Source organism: Sander vitreus, chromosome 4 (assembly GCF_031162955.1).
Source record: "Sander vitreus isolate 19-12246 chromosome 4, sanVit1, whole genome shotgun sequence".
NCBI classification, from domain to species: domain Eukaryota; kingdom Metazoa; phylum Chordata; class Actinopteri; order Perciformes; family Percidae; genus Sander; species Sander vitreus.
The window spans coordinates 7,697,104-7,718,534 of record NC_135858.1 but is presented as its reverse complement, the minus strand read 5'-3'; the positions used below and the strand labels follow the sequence as shown (position 1 = coordinate 7,718,534).

Below are 21,431 nucleotides of genomic sequence, written 5' to 3'. Positions count from 1 at the left end.
TGGTGGAGGATCACTTCTGTTGGAGACGGTCTCACTATCCTGTCTTTTGTTTCTTTGGGTGTATTACTGACTTTGTGCATGTACAGGGGACCTGTAATTTCACATGACATGTACTTGGCTTATAATAGATTCAAATACATTGTATTTTAGAGTGCCACTGCTACCACAACAGTCAAAGCTGATGTGCATAAAGTTGATCCTGCTAAAACATCAGAGCCAGTTGCCGTGACTGCAGCTGGAACTGTATCTGTGCAGGGGAAGAAAGAAGCTAAACCAACACAAACGAAGGTAGACGATCCTGAAACCAACGGGTGGAGTCTGATGACTTTTATTTGGTATATTTCCTGTCTGTCGAATATCAATGGATATGTTGCATTACATACTTTTAATGGTGCTCTGGTTGGATAGACCACTACTGTGCCATTTGGGCCTTGTGAGATTTTCCATTGGTGTCAGATTTAGGGAAAATGTCTCTTTGGATGATATGATGAATGATATTTTCATGTGAAAAAGTGAGGTTTGGCTCGACGCACATTGATGAATTTTCAGTCAACTCAGCAGTTTCTTGAGTAGTAGCACAATCACACAAACTGTAAATACCACGCTATCAATGTCCGTGTGATGCGTGATTCATATCATTGAGGTCTGTGTACTGATCCTGGATCTGTGTTGCAGGTGCAGGTAGAGGTTCCTCCCGCAGCAGCTAAAGGAGCCAAAGAGGTAGATACTTAGCGAAGCAGTATGAGTTTGATTTGAAAAGCATGTTGCTTGCTCAAGTGTGCTGAGTTGTGTTGCATGCGCAGGTGGATCCATTGGATGCCCTGGCTAGCATACTGCCATCAGCTGATCATTTCACACCCAAACAGCCTGTATACAGCGGGCCAGAAGTCAAAGAGGTATAGCACAGTGTGCATGCATGTGTGTGTCTATAAACTGAGCAGGTATGTGATTGCACTGAGCTGAAGCATGCATATGCTGTGAGTGACCGTTTGTGTTGCATGTGTCACAGCATGAAGTCATCTCTGAGAAGGGTCAGAAGTGTGGAGAAAAAGACAGCACGCTGCCTCCAGGCTACAGATTTGAAAATATGGTCAGTTCTCCCTGCCTCTTCATCGCTTCTTCACTAATTATCTTTGCCACACCGCCAGCGGAGTGTGTTTTTTGTTACATTGACAGACTCGGTCATTTTTGATGCTGTGAGCACCACAAACTACATTCACCCCCCCTTATATAGGGCAGAGATGTATAGGGTGGAGTGTCAAATATCATCAAGATTTTGGTACCAACAGAAGTACCAAAAGCTGGCATTAAAATTGGCACAACTATTGTATATACAATTCAAATGATACTCAGCCCTAGATATAGATATCTCAAAACCTGGACACATAGAATCATAGACATTACATTTTATTTCTGTGGTTTTATTTCTATGGTATTAATAGAAATAAAATTGTATTTCTATGCATGGAAGCAAAAGTATCTGCATGGCCAGATGCCACTAGAGGAGACAGTAGTTTTAGTTTTAGTATAGTTTTTTCAATAGGTAATTTGGGTGAACTGTATTTGTTGACTTCCTGAATTACTTCAGCATTTCCGTTCTTTTCTTTCAATCTAAAATGAATCTTTTTTTTCTAGCCTCCAGTTCCTGCAAATGTTAAACCCAAGGACGTTCCTGTAAGTTAACCTTTCATAACCCACATTTAGTGGTGTCACAACCTCATGCATTACAGTAATTGTGGTACAAATCAGACTCAACCTTTTGTAAACTTTTTTCAACATGTGTAAGCAAATGAGCATGCAGTCGCATTACACACACATTCAGGAAGCACTGTTTCCACTGCATGATCTCCTGGTTCCTCTAGAGTGTGGAATGTTGCATTGCACTGGTGGGTGTTGTCTCAGCAAACAGCACAGGACCCACCTTCTGTATTCGAGCCTGTTGGTTCTTGTCCAATCAAACACAAATAAGCACAACTACAATGAACCACACCCATGCGCTAACACACTGATACATCTGTTACACACTTTGATATCCACACATACGTAGGCTACTTTCTACTCACCCTCAACACACCCACATTTGCATCATAGCCTACTCCCACTTTGTCATTTTGTATTGCAAGAAGCTTCTTTAGCTCTGTCTCATGATCTGTTTCCACCCAGATACTTTCCTCCAGTGTTAATTCTTATGTTTCGATGTTTATCATAATGTTTTGCTAAATCAGAGTGATTTTATGTGTAAAATGTTTTTTTTCAGAGATTTTAATTGATTGTTTTGACTCAATGGAATGTGAAGGGTGTGTCTGTATTTCCCCTGGTACATACAGGCTGGTTGGCATTATTTTGCACTTTTGTTTGTCTTGGACAGGCATGCCCTCTAGTGGAAAATCATGTTGCTGTTAAATATGGCTAAATTAATCAGATTATTAGTCTGAAAAAAATCTGATACTGCTAGGTAATGTGTTATTATCTGGTGGTGACGCACTCTGTTTTTTTATTATCTTAGAAACCAATGAGCACAGACGACGCCCTGGATTCTCTTTCAGATGGATTCATGGCTTCAACCGTTCCAGCTGCACCCAAAAAGCAAGAGGTCAGAGTCTTCAAGCATGTAGCACTCAGCTGCTAGTCCATCCTCCAGCGTTACACCCCATACACCGTCTTGACAACAGTTCATACCTAACATTTCCAGTTGGGCATGTCTGTTATAAACCTTATGAGCCCCTGAATATACACATACATTCTTAAATGAAATTGAAGTGTTTTTTTAATAGTCTAACAAATTCCCATCTTGTATTCTTCTTTATGAAATATGTAGAAAAAGGACTATGTTGAGAGTGTCAGTGCCTCATCTGCTGGCCCTGCTAACTTTGCACCACCTCCTGTAAAGGTAAAGTCAAATTAACTTTGAAGTCTCTGACTGAATGAGCTAAGAATATCATTGTCTAATGTCAGGTTTCTGTTGCAGAAATCTGAAATCCCTGCTGCCATTCCCCCTGTGGCTGTGTGTCCTGCTCCTCCAGCTGATAAAAAAGCCAAGATAGAGAAGGCTACGGGTGATTTCTCTCTGGAGGCTGGGCTTCCCTCTGCTACTGCCACGGTACATTAAGCTCACACCTCCTTTTCTTCCCTCTTGGTTGGTCAAAAAAGTTGTTGTTCTTGAACGTTGTCTCTGTTGGCTGTTGTAGAAAAGTGTACCTCCTGTGGCTGTGTGTCCTGCTCCTCCTGCTGATAAAAAAGCCAAGACGGTGAGGTTTACAGGAGTTGAAGTTGACTAGATACTTTTTCCCCATGTCCCTTTCCTGTTTCCTGTGACAGATTAGTAGATTACTAACTTCCTGTCCTGTTCTCTCATCAGGATGGCTCTCTGTCTCTGGATCCTTTCAGCGCTCTCAGTGACACATTGCCAGCAGACCAACCAAAACCTGAACTCCCAAAACTCAGACCTGAGGACATCGTCTCGGTAGGAGCACAAAGACTCATGGGGTTCACATAGATGCTGTTGGCTTATCGGTAGCATTTGTGTGTCAGCTCCTCACAGAAAGACTCACCCGGCATTATTATGTCCTCTTCTTTTCCTTTTTTTTAGGAGGGCAAATACAAGAAGGAGAAGGGCGTGTTTGTAGGAGAGAGGGAGGACTCACTTCCTCCACAATACAGGTTTAATAAGGACAAACCCCAAAATCTGCCTACTCCTACACCTGAGGTGAGACTCGGACAAATCCACTTAATGGGCCTTAAATGTACAATATGTAATGAATGTCGCTGTCTGTGAGAGAGAGAGACAAAGAGAGGGAGAGAGAATGCAGCAGTTGTTGAGCGAGCTAGAAAGTGAATGAAGAGAGGGAGCGCCGAAAAAATCAGTTTATTAAGAGGAATGAAAATGTATTTTAACAGCGATTATGGTCTAAAACACAAATAAACACACAGACACACACATCTCCGTGGGAAGGCAAGTCACATTGCCGGACTATGAGTGAATGCAGAGCTTCATCCGTTCTCTGTGTGTCTGCGTCAGTCTGTGCTGAGGTACAAAGCGGCGGATGGGAATAAGAGGGCTGCACAACATACGTGCTGTTATAGGCTTGGTGATAGGCACTCGTGGAGCCCAAAGGCTCTTTGTAGACCCTCCAAAACATACCGACTGACAAAATAAAAATAAAAAATACAGGCCGCAGGCAGGGTCTCCGCAGATACAGATACCACCACACATTTCCAGTGGGTCATTTAAATCAGTGGTTCCCAACCTTTTTTCCTTGGCGCCCCCCCTACTTATGTCTAAGAAAAGCTGAGCCCCCCCCTCCGAGCAGTTATCAGCACTTTTACATTTCTCCGCCATGTTTCATTCATAAAATAGTGATGCTGTGGCGGCAGGAAAAATGAGGATGATAGCAGCTAGCAGCTGACCTGATGACAGCAAGGGCCTCAGGTTAAGAGGTCCTGGAGGTTTGGCCTACTAAGTAGCCTGCCTACAATTTTAAGCGAGAACAAAAATATATAGTTTTTATACAGACTTTTGTATGTATACATACTTTTGTATATATTATCCCCTTTATATCCCTTTTGTCTCCGAACTGTGGCTTCCAAACAAAACAAACATGTTAATTTGTTTAACATGTGCAAATAAATATATTTTTTTACCTCAACCTCAAACCAGATAAAGCCTTGCGCGGACCCCAGGTTGGGAACCACTGATTTAAATGATTGAGAGAGATAATTTTTGTATTAGTCTTTACATATTTAGTTTTATGAAAATACATTACATATTGTACCTTTAAAGTATCACTGCAATACAAATACAGTAGTACAGAACATTGAAATACAATATATTTCTCTCTCTTTCCTCTGTGTCCTTCCTCCTGTAGCCCACCATAGATGCTGGTGAAGCTCTGGACTTTTTGTCTGAAGGCTTCATGACCTCCTCAGCAGCGCCTGCTGTCCAGGCTCCTCCTGCAAAGGTACACTGTCGATCTGTTACTGGTAACTGCAGACAAAATTGTAAATTGCAGAAATACAGTATCTACTACTCTTCAAATGTTGTCTCTGGTGGTTTTTGTAGAAAGCCCCCGCAGTTCCTCCTGTGGCTGTGTGTCCTCCTGCTGACAAAAAAGCCAAGATTGAGAAAGTCAAGGATGATTTCTCTCTGGAGGCTGGAATTACTTCTTCTACTGGCAAGGTACAGCAAGCTCACGCCTCCTTTACTGCAAGCATCTCTTGGCTGGTCGAATCATCCAAAACAAAGCTTTGTCCATTGAGGATAAAAGTCCATATGATGGACTGAATTTCCATTTATTTGGACATCATATAAAAAAGGCGCTTCTTATGACTTCAGATCTTGGCTCATTCTGAATTTTTTCGAAAGCATCAAAGTAAGCCAGGTGCAAACAGGAACATGTAGCAATAAAGCAGGATGCAGATTTGCTCAAAACAAAAGAGCTATATGAGTCTACTGCCATGCTAGCAGCTCTGTGAGGCTGTGCTTTGGCACAGTGGCTCTTGGAGCGTAATGCTAACATCAGCAAGCTAAAATGTTCACAATGACAATGCTAACATGCTGGTGTTTAGCAAGGTATACATCTTACCCAGGCATGTTCACAATCCTAGTTAGCATGCTACCGTTTGCTAATTAGAACTAATCACAAAGTACGGCTGAGGGTGATAATGGTTTAGATAGTTTTAAGTTAAATGATCAATGGTAGTTAACTAACTTCCGATGTAGGCCCTCATCCACTCCCAGTATAAATCTGGTCACAGATATATTTGTAAAATTAACAAATATAGCTACAGATAGTCATTAATATAAAGTTTAATGTCATCTCTGTTGTCTGGTGTAGAAAGTTGAGTCCTGTGCAGTTCCTCCTGCTCCTCCTGCTCCTGTCACAGTAAAGAAAACTGCTGCTGGAAAGGAGGCCACTGAAAGCAAGCTCAAGACTGGTCAGGTGAGATATGTCTTGTCACTCTTTTATGGGAGATGCCTTTTATTTCAATAGTTAAACTGACAGACCAGTAGAAGACAATCTCCTGTTCTCTCCTCAGGATGGCTCTCTGTCTCTGGATGCTCTCAGCGCTCTTGGTGACACGTTGCCCGTAGACAAACCAAAACCTGAACTCCCCAAACTCAGACCTGAGGACATCGTCTCGGTAGGAGCACAAACACTCACGGGCACAGAGTTCACACAGCTTTTGATTGCAGAAAGCCTCCTGCTGTTGGCTTATCAGTAGCATTTGTGTATAAGCTCACATAAAGACTCACCCGGCATTATTATGTCCTCCTCTTTTCCTTTTTACAGGAGGACAAACACAAGAAGGAGAAGGGTGTGTTTGTAGGAGAGAGGGAGGACTCAATTGCTCCAAAATACAGGTTTAATAAAGATGAACTCAAAAATCTGCCGACTTCTAAACCTGAGGTAAGACTGAGAAAAAAAAAATCAATTCAATATTCTAAGGGTAAATAAACACTAATTGCATGTTATTCATGTATTCTATCACTCTCCCCTCTTGCAGCCCACCATGGATACTGGTGAGGCTCTGGACCTTTTGTCTGAAGGCTTCATGACCTCTTCCTCAGCTCCTGCTGTCCATACTGCTCCAGCAAAGGTACACTCTATATTCAATTCCTGTAGCAAACATCTGCTGGGTGATGTAGCGATGACCCATTCCAGCAGATGGCAAATGTACACAGAAACAGGAGAGATGGTAGTATTTGGTCTTTTGGGGTGCTTAGCTAGAAGAGAATATGAATACACCACTCTCATGTTTATCTGAAGCTACAGCTAGTTTCCGCTTGTGTTAAGGCGCTGACACACCAACCCGATTATCTGCTGTCGGACAGTCTGGTGAGGTTGGTGACTCGAGTCTGTTCGGTGTGTGCCGTCGTCTGTCGGAGGAGCCATCGGTGTTCATTTTGCCGATTCAACAAGTCAAATCGGCTAGTGGGCAGTCGGACTCAATGACCAATCTGATTGGTGGAGTGCTAGCCCTTGACTAGCGAAGTGCACGAGAAAACCGGAGCTGACAACGCCAGTATCTTCTTATTACGAACCATCGTATTTTCTTCCGTTCAGCGAGTAACAAAAACGATCCTTCTTGACTACTATCAACACTCTCTGATGAAAACAATGACTGACGACAGCGTGCTCTCTGTTTACTAGGTCTAGAGAGATGTTCTGTCATTTCCGGTTTTCATTTTTTGGGCGAGAATACAGATTAGCGCCGCCTGCTGTTATGGAGACGTATTACGTCTCGCGCACACGCAGAACGTACGCTCAAGTCGGCGTCGCTTCGGTGTGTTCCAAGGCACTTTTTTGACCGACTCGGAGAGATGGGAGCTGACTGCTCAGTCCGACTGCCTTTTCTGTCGACGGTAGGCCGTCGGGTTGGTGTGTCCAAGCCTTTAGGGTAGGATCAATAATGGAACCAGGAAAATCGCTTTCCTGTCTCTGTTCAAAAGTAAAACAAATCCGCCTACCAGCGACTCTAACCCATTTTTTTTTTAACCCATACAAAACCTGGAGTGTAAAAACTACACGTTGAGCCAGGCTAGCTGATTCCTTCTGTTTCCAGTCTTTATGCTAAGCTAAGATAAAAGTCTCCTCACAGAGTGAGAGTGGTATTGGTCTTCTTATCTAACTCTCAGCAAGAAGCCAAATAAGTGCATTTCCTAACATGTTGAACTTTTATAATACTTTGTTTGAATCAGCATGTTGTACTTTTTTCAATTCCTCACTTTGTTATTGCTGAAAGCTGTTGTCTCTGTTTTTCAGACCAAAGTAGAGGATTTGTCAGCTCTGGATCTACTCTCTGGAGATTTTGTTGCTCCAACTAAAGCTTCTGGAGTTCAGGCAGAAGGAGGGACTTCTGCAAAGAAGACACCACAGGTAAAGCTTTGGCTTCTTTCTACTTAACTCACTTATTTTCTAGGAATAGCAGGAACACGCCACCGTTTTTTGAAATAGGGGTTATTCACCGTCTCCCCTAGATTTACAAATGTAACTCGTGCATGCAGTCACAAAAAAATACATGTTTAGAAACATTTCAGAGAAAATGTGCCTTAATATATTTAATTTACTTTCAGATAAACATATGTTACTATGCCTGAGGTGGTTAATATGGTCACCAGCGGTTTACTCTTTCTCCTTAGGAAGCAATAACAAACCACAAATAATTATACAGCTTGCACCCGTGGGTGTAATGTATTAAAGGGGAACTATGCAGGGTTTTTTAAGCTTAATTTACCTTAACTGAACAGCTTTGGAGTCATTGGAATGGTTATATGACTTTTTTCGGGTTGAATGGTGGTCGAAAAACCACCCTTGCAACTTTCGGCCGGCGAGCCGGCGGCCTCCGCGTCAGGAAGTATCGCGTGATATCAGGTCTCGTGATGTAACTAATTGCTTCACGGCACTTTAATGTTTACGCCGTTGTCGCTGCCCGATGTGAGTCGAGTGCAGATGTGAGTTGCGCGTGCGTCACTTTGCGACAATGACGCTCCCCCTCCTCACCAGCCCCACATAGGTAGGCTAGACCAACCTACTTTGAATGTAAAGATATACATTTATGTAATATTGTAAACCTCTTTATCTTATTAGGAAAGTTCCATATTCACAAAGCAACATTTTCCAAATCAACACTATGTTTTAAACTATTACAAATTTAAACTGACATATACTTTGAGTCTCTTAAATTGGTAACAAATAAGAAAGGTATTTCAATAACTGATATATACTCAAAATGATTTAACTAAGAACTCCTGCTGTCAGTAGCATTAATGACGTTTGCAAATCTGTCACTTCTTTATTTATTTATCTTGTTATTTGTATTTGTTAAAATTATTATTTTTATACTTCATATTATATTATTTGCAGTTATTTATGTATAGTTTTATGTTTACGGACTGTGATGACTGAATATTTGTAAATTTAATCCTAAATAAGAAAATAAAAAAAAGGCTAGACCAGATTTCACGCAGAACTGTTTTGCTGTTAGCCACAGAATAATGAGATAGGTACATTACATAGCAGTAATTTATTATTTAGCGTGACACCGTTTGCATAGACGCTCTTCTTCGCCCTCCATTGTCTACCACTCACGGGCAGACAATGTGCAGCAGCGCCCTCTGCGTTCACAGAATCTAGTTTCTGATGGGTCACAGCTTTTGGTGCAACACCGTCTTTCTGGGCGCATATTGCATTTTTTCAACGTAGTCCTCCGGTGCAAAATGCTCTTCGCAAACACGATACTGGTTAATTTTGTCGAGGTGTTGAAGTAGAGATATGATATCCAGAGCAGCTAGCCATTGATTTCTCCGTTCCACATTCAATGGAATTCTGTGAAACATGACATTCATGTATGTCCTTTGCTTGTTCTCACTACCTTTTGTTATGCAGGCAATTAACATGTTTGCTGTAACTGTAGCTGTAACTTCTCAAACTCAACACAATCCAAAAGCGAAGATACTCGGTGCAGGTCACGCCAGTATGTTGACAGAAGTTGGGGGTTTTCAGGTGTTGCTTGATATCTGCGCCCAAGTAGCAGTGCTTCGCCTGTGCTTCGCCCCAATATAGTCCCAAATCAACATCTGCCTAGGAAATCGCCTAGTCTTAATCTGCATTGCTATTTGTACTCGTGGCCACAATAAGTAATATATATATATATATATATATATAAAAGAAATTTGGCTCACTTTTACCTACGACATGCTATCCGGCAACAAAGGATTCCATTCACTATGCTAAGCTAAACTAGCGGTGGTGCTGCCAGACTAAGACAATGCATGCACTGAGACAGAAATATGTTTGCCCACCTATCTAAATCTAGGGGAGACGGTGAATAACCCTATTTCAATTTCGGTGGTCGTGTTTCTTAAGCTTACCATCAACACTATCACAGTTACATTATATGCTTCCTGTTCTCTCCTCAGGATGGCTCTCTGTCTCTGGATGCTCTCAGCGCTCTCAGTGACACATTGCCCGTAGACAAACCAAAACCTGAACTCCCAAAACTCAGACCTGAGGACATTGTCTCGGTATGGCACACACACACACACACACACACACACACACACACACACACACACACACACACACACACACACACACACACACACACACACACTGTCAATGTTATGGAATGCATGAATTTGGTATCAGAAAATTATATCAATGCCATTCTTTTGTTTATTTCCATGTGTGTACTCTATAATGTTCTTTTCACAGGAGGACAAACACAAGAAGGAGAAGGGTGTGTTTGTAGGAGAGAGGGAGGACTCAATTGCTCCAAAATACAGATTTAATAAAGATGAACTCAAAAATCTGCCTGCTCCTACACCTGAGGTGAGACAAATTCTTTTGAAACTGAGATGTGGTAATTGTTTTTTGGAAAAGTTCCTTCTTCTCCAATGATTTTTTTTTTTCTTTTGAAAAACATTCTCTTCATTATGTGCATTGATAAGGCAAAGATCTGAGCCATATTTAACCATAAAACGGTGTCCCATGAATATATTTTAATCAAAGGTCCTCATCATTTCCCCTTCATTCTCCCCTCCTCCTGCAGCCCACCATGGATACTAGTGAGGCTCTGGACCTTTTGTCCGAAGGCTTCATGACCTCTTCCTCAGCTCCTGCTGTCCATGCTGCTGGCATCACCCCCTCAGCTCCTCCTGCACAGGTACACTCTGGAGCCAGCACTGTTTACTGCATCTCTAAATAATAAAATATGATGCACATATACTTCTTTGCATCTTTGGAACTTTAGAAATTTACGCCGATTTTATACACTCTATTCTGTCACTCCCTCAGCCCTCTGCAGACTTTGCTCTGGATGCCTTAGCGGGAGAATTTGTTTCCTCCACTGCCGCTTCGACGGTGAAGTCCGCTGCTTGTGTTCCCACAGAAACTGCCCAAGAGGTAAACGCAAGAACAACTCAAGCCTTTTTTTTGGACTCTCTAAAACCCTACAATTACATTAGAACCTTTTTGTCTGTGTTTGTGCACTCAGCTGTCTGGAGGAGCAAACAATGCCTTGGATGCTCTGTCAGACACCTTGAAGGATATCACACCCGTCCCTCAACCTGCCCCACTTCCTGCCAAAGACATTGTCAAGGTAGCCAGTGTGCTTCAAGGGCATAGCCAGCACAGGAGAGAATATTTTCAATTTGTGCTTTGTGATTTGATAAAAAAAAGTTGGCAGTGACTTCAGCTGATTTGTATGGTTGTTGCAGGAGAAAAAGGTTGTCGAAGAGAAGCTGATTAAGATGGGGGAGAGAGACGACTCGCTGCCACCGGAGTATCGACCCACTGAGAAAGATCTTAAGGTAATAAAACTCTTATTACTCTCTCTGTTACTGTTGTCAGTTCTGCTGGAGAGTTATTTGTTGGAAGTGCATGCTTAAACCAATAAAAACATTTTTAGATTTGACTTATCTAACTTTGAATCTGGGGCAAAAATATTGTGTGAGGGTGTTGGTTTGAATGTTTACTGGGACATGCTTGTTAATAGTAGTAATTCTACTGTGTGTCTAATCATCAATTTCATTTTAAAGAAAACAACAGAAGCACAGGCAAAAGCAGCTGCCGCACCCAAGGGGGTAAAAAATGCACACACTCACAGATTATGACATTAGACAGCTGTGCACTGTTAAATGATACAGTATACAACATGCAGATGGTTTGATTTCTTGTCTTTCTGCAGAAGATTATGGATGATAAAAGAGCCTTGGACCTGCTGTCCAGTGACTTCTCTAGTCCTCCCAGTACCATTGACCCAGTCACATCACCTGCTGGCACCATAAAGCTGGATCCTCCTGTCCTGGACTCAGGGCCCCTGAAGGTAGCACAGGGAAAAAAAAACCTGCAACACATTTTGACATGTCATAGTGAGAAAAGCACAGTTGTAACTAATATTGGTCACATTTCATTTAGGAAAAACAGGTATTTTGAATGTAGGCTCGCTGGAATGGCTTCCTGGGACACAATATTTGTTAGTTCCACCTGTACTTTTCCTTCTAGTACAGTAAAATGTCTGCAGTGAACAAGGCCTATTATGGTGCTATGCAGTGCCCTTTGCTGTCATGTTTCAGTACTGCACTTCCCAGATATATCAAACAAATGGCTTTCTTGAGGATTTTCTTTAGATACAACCTTTACCAACATTGGGGCTTCAGAACAGCAATGTACAGCAAATTAGCAATTGAAAGTGGCAAGCTGGACATTTATGTATGCTGAATTGTTTCAGATTCTGACTTAAAGCTATAGTGCGTAGTTTCTGCCTCCCCCATGAGGAATTCTAAGTAATGACAACAAAACTGTCAGAGCGTCCAGATTGACACAAGCGTTACGTGATCGCACGTTGCTAATAGCTAAGGAGGACACGGAGGATTAAAAAAAAAACTTGATGGACTCTTCAGAAGAGGTAATTATCTTCACTAGAGTTTCTGCACGGGAGTCACCGGACGACACAATCTTCTGAACATAGCCATGCTGAGAAATACAGAGAGAGTTGTGTCGAGCTGATAGTCTTAATTAGCTTCATAGCAACTCATTTGACAATGGCTTGAATGTAACGGATGTTCATTAATATCAAAAAGTTACGCACTAAAGCTTTAAACAACTGTATTAGTTCAGTGCATGAATGCATTAAGAGCTAATCATGTTTGATACGTTTGTTTATAATTTATTTAGTTATGTATGTATCTATTTATTTATTATTCTTTCCTAGCCAATGGCTGGTACTGTCCTGGAGTCCCTGTCTGACACCCTGCTCCCAGACGCCCCAGAGTTCAAATCTAAGACGGACAAACCAAAGGTAAAAGAAAGATCCGAGTGAGATCGGGATGTAAGATCGCTCTATCAGATGAAATTACTGATGCATTAAAAGTTGAAAGAAAGTGAAAGAAAACCAAATGTAAATGTAGAGCTTGACATTTAATGGTAAGAATGTTCTATTAACTAATGGCAGTTCATAAGTACTGATGTTACACACTGTTAGTCACATTGTTACATGGCGCCCTCCGCAGGTTGTTTACTAGCATTTACTGTATCAGTGGTCACCTCCTCATGGAGCAACGAGCAGTTGTTGAGCCTAACCAAGGTGCCAACTTTGTTACAGGGCAAGAGCAAGTCAAAGTCAAAGTCTAAAGTAAGCAAACTGACTGCTGCATGTAGACTTAAAAATGCGGTTGAATGTGCACAATGCTGGACAAAATAAATCGGTGCACTTCTAATTAAACCAAATCAAAAAACTCCATCGGTGGAGCCTGCACAAAGCTGCATGTGATGCTCTCTGTTGTCTCTGCTTTGGCTGATGTTAATTCCACAAAGTAATTGCATTACATTTATAGAATTATTGATGCAAAGGCAGTGCTTCTTCTTTTCCTTTATTTATTTATTTATTTATTTATATTTTTTTTAATTATTTTTTTTTTAATTATTTTAACTTTAACCTTGTACTTCAGAAACACCATGCAGAGGAGCCATCTGCCGCTGACCAGCTATCAGATCAGCTTAGCTCAGACGTTGTGCCAACATCTACAAAGAAGGGAAGCAAGAGCTAGACCACTTGGTAAGGTTCGTTGTAATCTATTGCACAATTATATCTGATCAAAGATGCTCAACATGATAAGGATAAACCTCTTTCCACTGACTGCTGAATGTGTCAAATGTTGCAGGTTGTCGGCACAATTTCTCCTCCCGGCCACAGGGACGCATCAGTGAGGGAGCTGCTTTCTGGATGATGATTCTATTTTTCTAAATCTTCGAGAATGTATACTGGATGAAAGACAGACCTAGACATACCCACAAGACACACACACACACACACACACACTCTGCATGCGGTGCCTTTTTTGTTTCACATGTATTTAAGGAAGAGAAGGTTTAGGTTTCAGTCTTTGGAAAAAAAGAAAAGATTATTAAACAAAATGGAGAATGAAAGTGAGTGATGAACGGGCGTAAAGTAAGGAGGGAAACTTTGGGGAATGAGAGAAGATTAAGTCAAGTGAAAATCTCTAGTTTTGTTGGTTGATGTGTTGAGCATGCTGAGGGAAGGAAGGCGTTCCTCGTCAGAGTCCTGTATCTACATATCAGCTGAAAGTTTTCCAATGAAACACTAATATCACAACATACTGCTAATCTAAAGCCTGGTGGTGTTGTGGCATTGGTTGGACCAGCGGTGACCGTCAGCTTACGTGGGAGCAGTACGGAGTGGGTGTAGGATCGGGATGTTTGTGCAATTTTAATGTACACAGAAAAGCCAAGTTTTCTATCATGATGTGGTCTGATGCCATTAAGACACTAGTGGACAGCTTAGTTTGCTTATATTTTGGACAATACATAGTTTACATAATTAAATATGTGGAGGATTTCCAGGAGGTGTTCTGCTTAATTCTGTATCCCTTGCAAATGCATTTTACTTTCTGTAACAAAAATATGCTGGTGTCCAGAAGTGCACTTAGTAAAAAAAAAAATTTCTGTTCTATATAAGACAACACTGTATAATTTACAAAAGGCTTTCAACTGTAAAGTTAAAAATCAATGTACTGGCCCCAAAGGTTTTTTTTCATGTCAAAGGTGTTATGTGTGAGTGTAAGTCAAAATATATGAGAGGTATTTTAGATGTGGGAAGACTAAAAAGTCAATTAAATGAAATAAAATTTAAAAAAAGTTGTAAGGGTGTAAGGTGTGAAGGTGTAGTTGGTCTGTGTCGAGTCTGGTTTCTACTATTGTCACCGAAACAAAAACAAACATGAACTGCCTTAATATGTAATGGAAAGCTAAATAATAATAATATAACTGTTTTCTTAAAGGTGCAAGGGAAGTGTGTGTGTGTGTGTGTATATATTAGAATGAAGAGAAACATAATCTACTCCAGGCATAGTGAGTTTTCACTCTGCATACAGTTGTAGCAGCCCACTTCCTTTTTACTCTGGGGGGGGGGGGCTTACAACAAAACAAATGTCTTTCGCTCAAACTTTATATTTCTGTGCCAAGACCTTGAATGACTGATGGGTATGCAAATGCTTGGGTTGGATGTGCGAAATAAAATTACATACATGTAAAAAAGAAACATGAATAAAGACAAATACAATTAGCTGTTTATTGAGTGATAATATATTTTATTTTACAAAAACTCAGAAAGTGGGATATTTCTAAAATGCTGTACATCCAATTTTACAAAAGAAAAACAATGTTTCCCAACTTTGAAACCATATAGACATTTGAATAACAAGAAAAATAAAAATAAAATAATACATTTAGAATAAAAAGCTTAACTAAATCAAATGTTTCAACATTTCAAGTTATCCTGCTGAAAATAAAATCCGAGCAATTTCTTCTTTTTTAAGTGGTTATTAAATATTTCCAAGCTAAGGCAAGTTAAGTTCTTGTTTAAAAAATGTCTGTACAGGACAGTACTTTAGTTATGTTATTATCTATGTAGGGAGACTGCTGAAAAAGTCAGTGTAAAATTGGAGCAAGCAAAATTAATTATATACAATTGTTTGCATGATGTTTGAAATAAATGTAAATGAGTTCTTACTTCGTTTCATGTTATTTCATTAGAAGAGTTCAATCGTAATGTGACAGCGCAGCGTTATCGGCCGTAAAACAACAACGTTAAAACTATAAATGTTGGCGAAGAGCTTTGAAGATCTCTTATAAGATTTTAAACACTTCACAAAGAACTTTTTTAAGTTGGCAGCAACATGTTCACCAGAAATGGGATTAAACTGAAAAATGATGAAAAAATTATTTCTGCGACAGTAACACAAGCCTGTAATATAATTGCCATTTAAAGCAGTGCCCATGAAATTACACACACCGTTTGGATTAAACTTGTCGTTTGTTCACTTTTAGTTTTTCAAGATCCCCCGACCGTGGTCTGTATGAGATAAAACAAGGTATTTAAAATTAATAATAATAATAATTATTATTATAATTATAATCATTTATTTCAGTGACTCAGTTCTGTTGTCAAAATGGAAGTACAAAAGAAACGCAGGGCTGTAGCTACAATTGAGGACACTGAGGTTATGTCTTCCATAATGTGTTAAAACTACGACATGTGAGACTGGATTTAATAAATAGGTAAAGAATTCAGTATTTCTCCACCAATAATCCTGGCAGTGTTGGAAATACTTTAAAACAGCATTCTGAAATTAAAGACTTTATTTTACGGGCAAGTAAGTTCTTATAATTTCACTGAAGAGAACCACAAAGTTCAGACAGTAATTTCAATTAATTCAGTTAGCTGCGTTTATGAACAACTTTTGATTTTCAGAGTAATTTCCTTGAAAACGTTTTATTAAATGTTGGACTCTTGACCTCAGTATTCCTAAAAGTCTGGCTACGCCCTAAATGGAAAGACACTATTAAATAAATAAAAAATAAAAAAAATCACTTACTTTCGTTTGTAATGGTGTGGGCATCTCCGTGTCCTTATATCTACATAAAATCCAAAGTGTTATTAAACATGTTACAAATCATTATACACACACACACACACACACACACACACACACACACACATCATAGCCAAATCATCCAAGTTTTAAATCAAGAAAAGCAATAACAACAAAAAAGACAAAAAACATTCTGGGAAACGCACACAAATAATTTTCAGCTTCCCAAAGACATTTATTGACTGCATATTAAACTTTGTGCAACAGCGTTTTAGACATCCGATGAACTTACGGTTGCAGTACACGGTGGAGATGATGAGGAGTAGAAGAAGAAGGCCACAGCCGGCGGCCAGTGGGCCCAGTATGATTGGAGTACAAAACATTTGAGGACTGGTTTCCCCTGCAAAGCACGTGCTCATTTACCACCAGCATCATACATATGAAGATAAGGGCTCACTACACACAGCTGTGATTCTGAACAATTACCTTGCTTGTTGTTGTTACAAATACATGGCTTAGCAGTTGTGCATAGATTTGGTTCCGTGGTGGTGGCGGCGCCCTGTGTTGCTTCCACTACTGCGACTTCATTTTTTTCTGAAGGGAGAGGAAAGATGTGATAGAAAGTGAGTCTGAAAAGCATGCATCATATCATCATCATAAGACCAACTGTATGAAACAAAACTCACCTCCGACCAGTCGGGTTGTTACGCCAAATTTCAGTTCATTGGCTTTGAGAGCCGCACAGCAGTAAACGCCGCTGTCCTGAGCTTTGTTGAATGACTTCAGTACTAGGATATTTTGCTGAATCTTTGAATTACTGAAGGTAGAAAGGAAGGAGGCTGCCTGTGACTTTGGGAAACCATTGCTGCTGAAAGATGCAATGAATTCCATGCCCGATGAGTCCAGAATTCGAAACCAGATGACCATGCTGCCCATGTCTTGAGGCTTACATGTGATTTCAACCTGCTCCCCTTCTTTTGCAACTCTGTCTTCACCAGCTCCTGAAGTCATTTCTAAAAGATGTGATGAAATAGGATCAGTTATATCTTTCACCTCTCCATTTTTTAAGTAGCCAACCAAACAGCAAAAGATTAAGAAACTGACCACAGGACACTTTAAAGCTGCTACACGACGGTGAAAAGACTTTAAAATTCAGGTTAAACTTACTTTGACAAAACACCAGAATCACCAGAATCGGAATCCACTTTTGGTCCATTTTAATGTTGCAGACGACAATAGCTGCTAAACGCGTCTTTGTGGTGTTTGTTGGAGCCTGCTAGGAGATAATTCAGTGAGATATCAAACCACGCCCCACCTGTAACCTTCTTCTCTGCTGTGTCAAATGGAATCATTGCAGCAGAGTGTTGCAGAGACCTCCTGCAAGCATGGCCGTGGTCTGCAAGATGTTTGAAGTGGAGCCCACCGATCTGCACTTCACCTTTGCCTCTTGGTGTGAAGCATTGAACATCATGACTTTACCCACCAGCTACTGACACACAAACGCAGCAGTGCACAGTATGTAGGCTGAGAAGGATGCAGGTAGGAAGTGTGAAAAGAGGCAGCCCACTTTCCACAAACACAACTCAACACTGTTTCTGCACAAATCAAATGGTGAATTTGAAGAAGTGAAAATATCACGAGACTCATCTTTATACCCAATGTGGGCCTGTTGAAGTGTCGTCGAGCTACAGGGACACACTGCTCTGTAGCTGACTTTGACCTCCCTCCTGAGTTTGATGGGACACAGAGGAGCTGTGAAAGGATTGAAATCATCCTTTGGAATTCCAAAAAAAAAAAATCGATTTTCCTGGTGAAATTACTTCTTGTAGCTGCAAATAATGGATTTACACAGAGTAAAAGTATAGTAAAGTATAGTGGCAGATTAAGGTTAAAATAATCTTAAGATAAAAAGGGCAAGTGCAAGCAATGCTACACAAAAGTAATACTAGTAAAGGGATATAAAAGGTAAACAATGCTATATATCCCAAACAATGTGCACTGATCTTTATGGGAATTCCTGGAATTGTTTGGTCTTTGTAAATTATAGAGTGTGGTCTAGACCTACTCTATCTGTAAAGTGTCTCGAGATGACACTTGTTATGATTTGATACTATAAATAAAATTGAGTTGATCTCATATTCTGTCTGCAGAAAGACATTAGATTTGCTGTGAGGTCCCTGCCTGCTGTTGTGTGTGGTGTGGTTTCCTGGTTCAGAAGGCAAAAGGCAGATTAATGTAGGTCAAGAAATGGTCTACACCTGAGTAGCTTCAAGTGGATTCTAACCTCACTTTGTCTTTTTTTTTACACCTAGTCCACACAATGCATCTATTCTATTCTATTTTAGCAGAAGTTACATTTCATTTTGGACCTTTATTTATGTGGGACTTGAAGTATTTGGCTTACACGCTTACCTGTTTTAAGAATATGTTAGGTAGTAAGAGTCTAGTTATGCTGATTATATCACTCCGTCTGGCGCATTGAAATAAACCTGTCAAATTGTAACATCACCTTAAATATTTTTTTCTAAACGTATGACAATGGCATGCTAATCAAAAACAGTTTCATCCATGTTGCACCGCTAACCACACCCGACACCCAATGTAATGCAATATAATGCAGTCCAACATTAGTATCGCTTTGCCAGACCTTCCTTCACAAAGCTGTGGAGGAGGGTCACAACATTCCGGGATGGGAGAAAAATGTGCTAAGCGGCGCTAAGCACCAGACAGAGCCACGGTGCCTCTGCAAAATAGCCTCGGGAAGGAACTTTTTTTGGTGGAACGTGTGTACGTTCAAAAGTTGTTTTAGTCGTGCAACAGAAAACTCAGATTGGACAGATAGTCTAGCTAGCTGTCTGTATTTACCCTGCAGAGATCTGAGGAGCAGTTAACCGTAGTCCTCAGAAACCCACCGGAGTTTAGAATTACAACACAGAGAAAGTCTAAGTTAACGAACATCCAGCCGAAAAGAGTGAATACTGGCGGTTTCCGACGGCAACGGAGCAATCCCGGAAGTCGAACGTTGTGGATATAGACTAGTCTAACATCAATGCAGCAAGGTGAACATTTTAACCACTAGATGGCAGCAAAAGCAGGATTTATAGCTCTGTCATTGATTAAATAGTAAATCACTGAATCATGAGTCACAAAACTGCTGCTCTGCTCTGCAAGGCCTGAAACTTCAAAGTGTGTTGCATTACTGGCCACATCCCAACCAGTGATGTCACCGCAGTGTTTTACCTTTGACAGCTGAGGGGAAAAAAGCTAATGGAAAACAACTGCTGTGCATAGAAGTGCAATAACTGGCCCTCAAATAGATTTCATTTGAAATAACCCTGATGATGTCATCAGGGTTATTTCAAAGAAATGCTTTTGGCTTGGACTTGGAGATTTCATCTTTTTACCAATCGCAACACAACGTTGTTGTTGTGTGTGTGTGTGTGTGTGTGTGTGTGTGTGTGTGTGTGTGTGTGTGTGTGTGTGTGTGTGTGTGTGTGTGTGTGTGTGTGTGTGTGTGTGTGTGTGTGTGTGTGTGTGTGTGTGTGTGTGTGTGTCATTATGGCAAAATGTGGTCCTGGAGACAACTACTGTAGCAGGAACTACGTTTGTACCACAGAAAAGGATTTGAGTACTTTGCCAGTTGTATATGTCTGTCTGCGGCCAGATTTTGTCACTGCAATACATTAATACAGTGCAAGATGCAGTCACAAAACTTTACAAAGATCAAAATGAAGGCAGAGTTTGAAGATGCAAGGGTGCCAAAGTAGAAAACTATTTTTTATTTTTTGTGCATTTACCTTCTAAATGAATGGATTACATTACAGTTTCAGATAACTGGACATGTTGGACATCTGATGGCCCATGTAAAGCTGTATTGGACTGGTAAGTAAAAAGTTAGCACAACCAATAGGGACGTAAAAAAAAAAAAGAACCCAGTTTGTAAAACAGCATTTTCCATTAACAACAACGTACATAGCTTCTACCCTAGCAACAATTAAGCACAATTCTATCTGTCACTTTATGTGAAAGTTTGTCTAACAGTTGAAGGGAAGTGAAACCGTCCTATTTCCTGTTCAGTGCTGGAAAGTAAATGCACCGATTTAGTAATGGTAAGGGGGCAATTTATCTGTTCCATGGGTGGGAGGAGAGAGACAGAGAGAAACCAACAGAGGGAGACTTAAATGACAGAAAGGGGAGAGACAATATTGTGTATCATTTACCTGTACTATAGAGCATTTTCTTCACCCTGCCACACAATTTCCTTACTTAACTTTGGTTTTTGTTATTTAATACATTATTTTGACATTCACTTCAAATGAAACCGTGATGGAAACCAGGTTCAGGTGTCAGTAAGCAGGGGATTCTGTTGATGCTTTGTGCTAGAGGGAAGACCCAGTCAAATCGCACTCAGTTAGCCCACTTCACCTTTCCATTTCTCTGTTTCAGGTTTGAGTCACTCACAAACATACCTGCATGGGCTTCCCTATCTTAGTCACACAGGGGGGTCTCCAACCTGAAACTGACATCTATGTGTGCGTGTGTGTGTGTGGTGGGTGACCAGGGAAAGCCAGTGAGAAAGAGAGTACCCTGTACAGTAGCATCGCATAGCTTGACATTCAAATGCATTTAGAACAGACATCTTTACAATCTGAAAATAGCAACACCTTTAATACCAGTAAATCAACATCAATACGAGGTGCTTGTTCACCATTTCTTCATCACTTTGACTGACCTGTCACTGCTCTGTTGCTGTACTGGCGGTTCCTGGCATTATGGGATATAAAGTTATGAAAAGGAAACCAAGAGCAACAAGAGGACTAAGTAGAAATGGAGAGCTCGGAAATGGAGGAAGTTTGAACACATGCAGGTGCCTGTACACAAATACATGTTTGCTCATATCTTACTGTTAGGATTGTAGATGTGGGTTTCTGGAAATAATTTCCATATTTATACTTACCTTTTGCTAAGAAAAAAACATGTCTAATTGGGAAGTGGGAAAAGTTTAATGTGTTATGTTTGATTTATTCAGAAGAAATAA

General features: G+C 40.5%; 2 protein-coding genes across 36 annotated transcripts in view; one reads left to right on the top strand and one right to left on the bottom strand.

Moving 5' to 3' along the window:
• Positions 1 to 14,668, top strand: part of cast (calpastatin) — a 44,832-nt gene extending 30,164 nt beyond the window's left edge. For 9 of the 34 annotated variants that reach the window (XM_078247963.1, XM_078247973.1, XM_078247965.1 and 6 more), the window contains 30 exons: positions 151 to 288; positions 676 to 720; positions 804 to 896; positions 1,010 to 1,090; positions 1,636 to 1,674; positions 2,507 to 2,593; positions 2,819 to 2,890; positions 2,969 to 3,100; positions 3,189 to 3,248; positions 3,359 to 3,463; positions 3,590 to 3,706; positions 4,866 to 4,958; positions 5,060 to 5,176; positions 5,835 to 5,939; positions 6,037 to 6,141; positions 6,291 to 6,407; positions 6,505 to 6,597; positions 7,764 to 7,877; positions 9,920 to 10,024; positions 10,215 to 10,331; positions 10,552 to 10,665; positions 10,797 to 10,904; positions 10,996 to 11,100; positions 11,219 to 11,311; positions 11,540 to 11,584; positions 11,689 to 11,826; positions 12,715 to 12,801; positions 13,105 to 13,134; positions 13,451 to 13,557; positions 13,664 to 14,668. In XM_078247963.1, the coding sequence (XP_078104089.1) occupies positions 151 to 288; positions 676 to 720; positions 804 to 896; positions 1,010 to 1,090; positions 1,636 to 1,674; positions 2,507 to 2,593; positions 2,819 to 2,890; positions 2,969 to 3,100; positions 3,189 to 3,248; positions 3,359 to 3,463; positions 3,590 to 3,706; positions 4,866 to 4,958; positions 5,060 to 5,176; positions 5,835 to 5,939; positions 6,037 to 6,141; positions 6,291 to 6,407; positions 6,505 to 6,597; positions 7,764 to 7,877; positions 9,920 to 10,024; positions 10,215 to 10,331; positions 10,552 to 10,665; positions 10,797 to 10,904; positions 10,996 to 11,100; positions 11,219 to 11,311; positions 11,540 to 11,584; positions 11,689 to 11,826; positions 12,715 to 12,801; positions 13,105 to 13,134; positions 13,451 to 13,549 (2,754 nt within the window). In that variant the 3' untranslated portion in view covers positions 13,550 to 13,557; positions 13,664 to 14,668. Of the gene's footprint in view, positions 1 to 150; positions 289 to 675; positions 721 to 803; positions 897 to 1,009; positions 1,091 to 1,635; positions 1,675 to 2,506; positions 2,594 to 2,818; positions 2,891 to 2,968; positions 3,101 to 3,188; positions 3,249 to 3,358; positions 3,464 to 3,589; positions 3,707 to 4,865; positions 4,959 to 5,059; positions 5,177 to 5,834; positions 5,940 to 6,036; positions 6,142 to 6,290; positions 6,408 to 6,504; positions 6,598 to 7,763; positions 7,878 to 9,919; positions 10,025 to 10,214; positions 10,332 to 10,551; positions 10,666 to 10,796; positions 10,905 to 10,995; positions 11,101 to 11,218; positions 11,312 to 11,539; positions 11,585 to 11,688; positions 11,827 to 12,714; positions 12,802 to 13,104; positions 13,135 to 13,450; positions 13,563 to 13,663 lie in introns of all 34 variants that reach the window. The other 25 variants (XM_078247983.1, XM_078247986.1, XM_078247992.1 and 22 more) reach the window with 9 other exon arrangements.
• Positions 14,669 to 15,076: 408 nt separating this feature from the next.
• cd8a (CD8a molecule) lies at positions 15,077 to 17,906 on the bottom strand. 2 transcript variants are annotated; one of them, XM_078248000.1, is made up of 6 exons: positions 17,709 to 17,906; positions 17,080 to 17,406; positions 16,880 to 16,987; positions 16,686 to 16,793; positions 16,397 to 16,436; positions 15,077 to 15,873 (listed from the first exon to the last, which is right to left on the bottom strand). In XM_078248000.1, the coding sequence occupies exons 1-6, from the start codon at positions 17,743 to 17,745 to the stop codon at positions 15,822 to 15,824; spliced, it is 672 nt and encodes a 223-aa protein (XP_078104126.1). In that variant the 5' UTR covers positions 17,746 to 17,906; the 3' UTR covers positions 15,077 to 15,821. The 2 variants fall into 2 exon arrangements, with proteins under 2 accessions (XP_078104126.1, XP_078104125.1); XM_078247999.1 differs by having other exon boundaries at positions 17,561 to 17,903.
• Positions 17,907 to 21,431: the final 3,525 nt, after the last annotated feature.

What these genes read in the sequence shown, in the direction of transcription:
- cd8a (XM_078247999.1), bottom strand. Translation starts at nt 17,609, where the DNA reads ATGGACCAAAAGTGGATTCCGATTCTGGTGATTCTGGTGTTTTGTCAA. An exon ending in TTGTAACAACAACAAGCAAG is followed by an intron (nt 16,794 to 16,879) that starts GTAATTGTTCAG and finishes CGTGCTTTGCAG; the next exon opens with GGGAAACCAGTCCTCAAATG. An exon ending in CCACACCATTACAAACGAAA is followed by an intron (nt 15,874 to 16,396) that starts GTAAGTGATTTT and finishes TATCTCATACAG; the next exon opens with ACCACGGTCGGGGGATCTTG.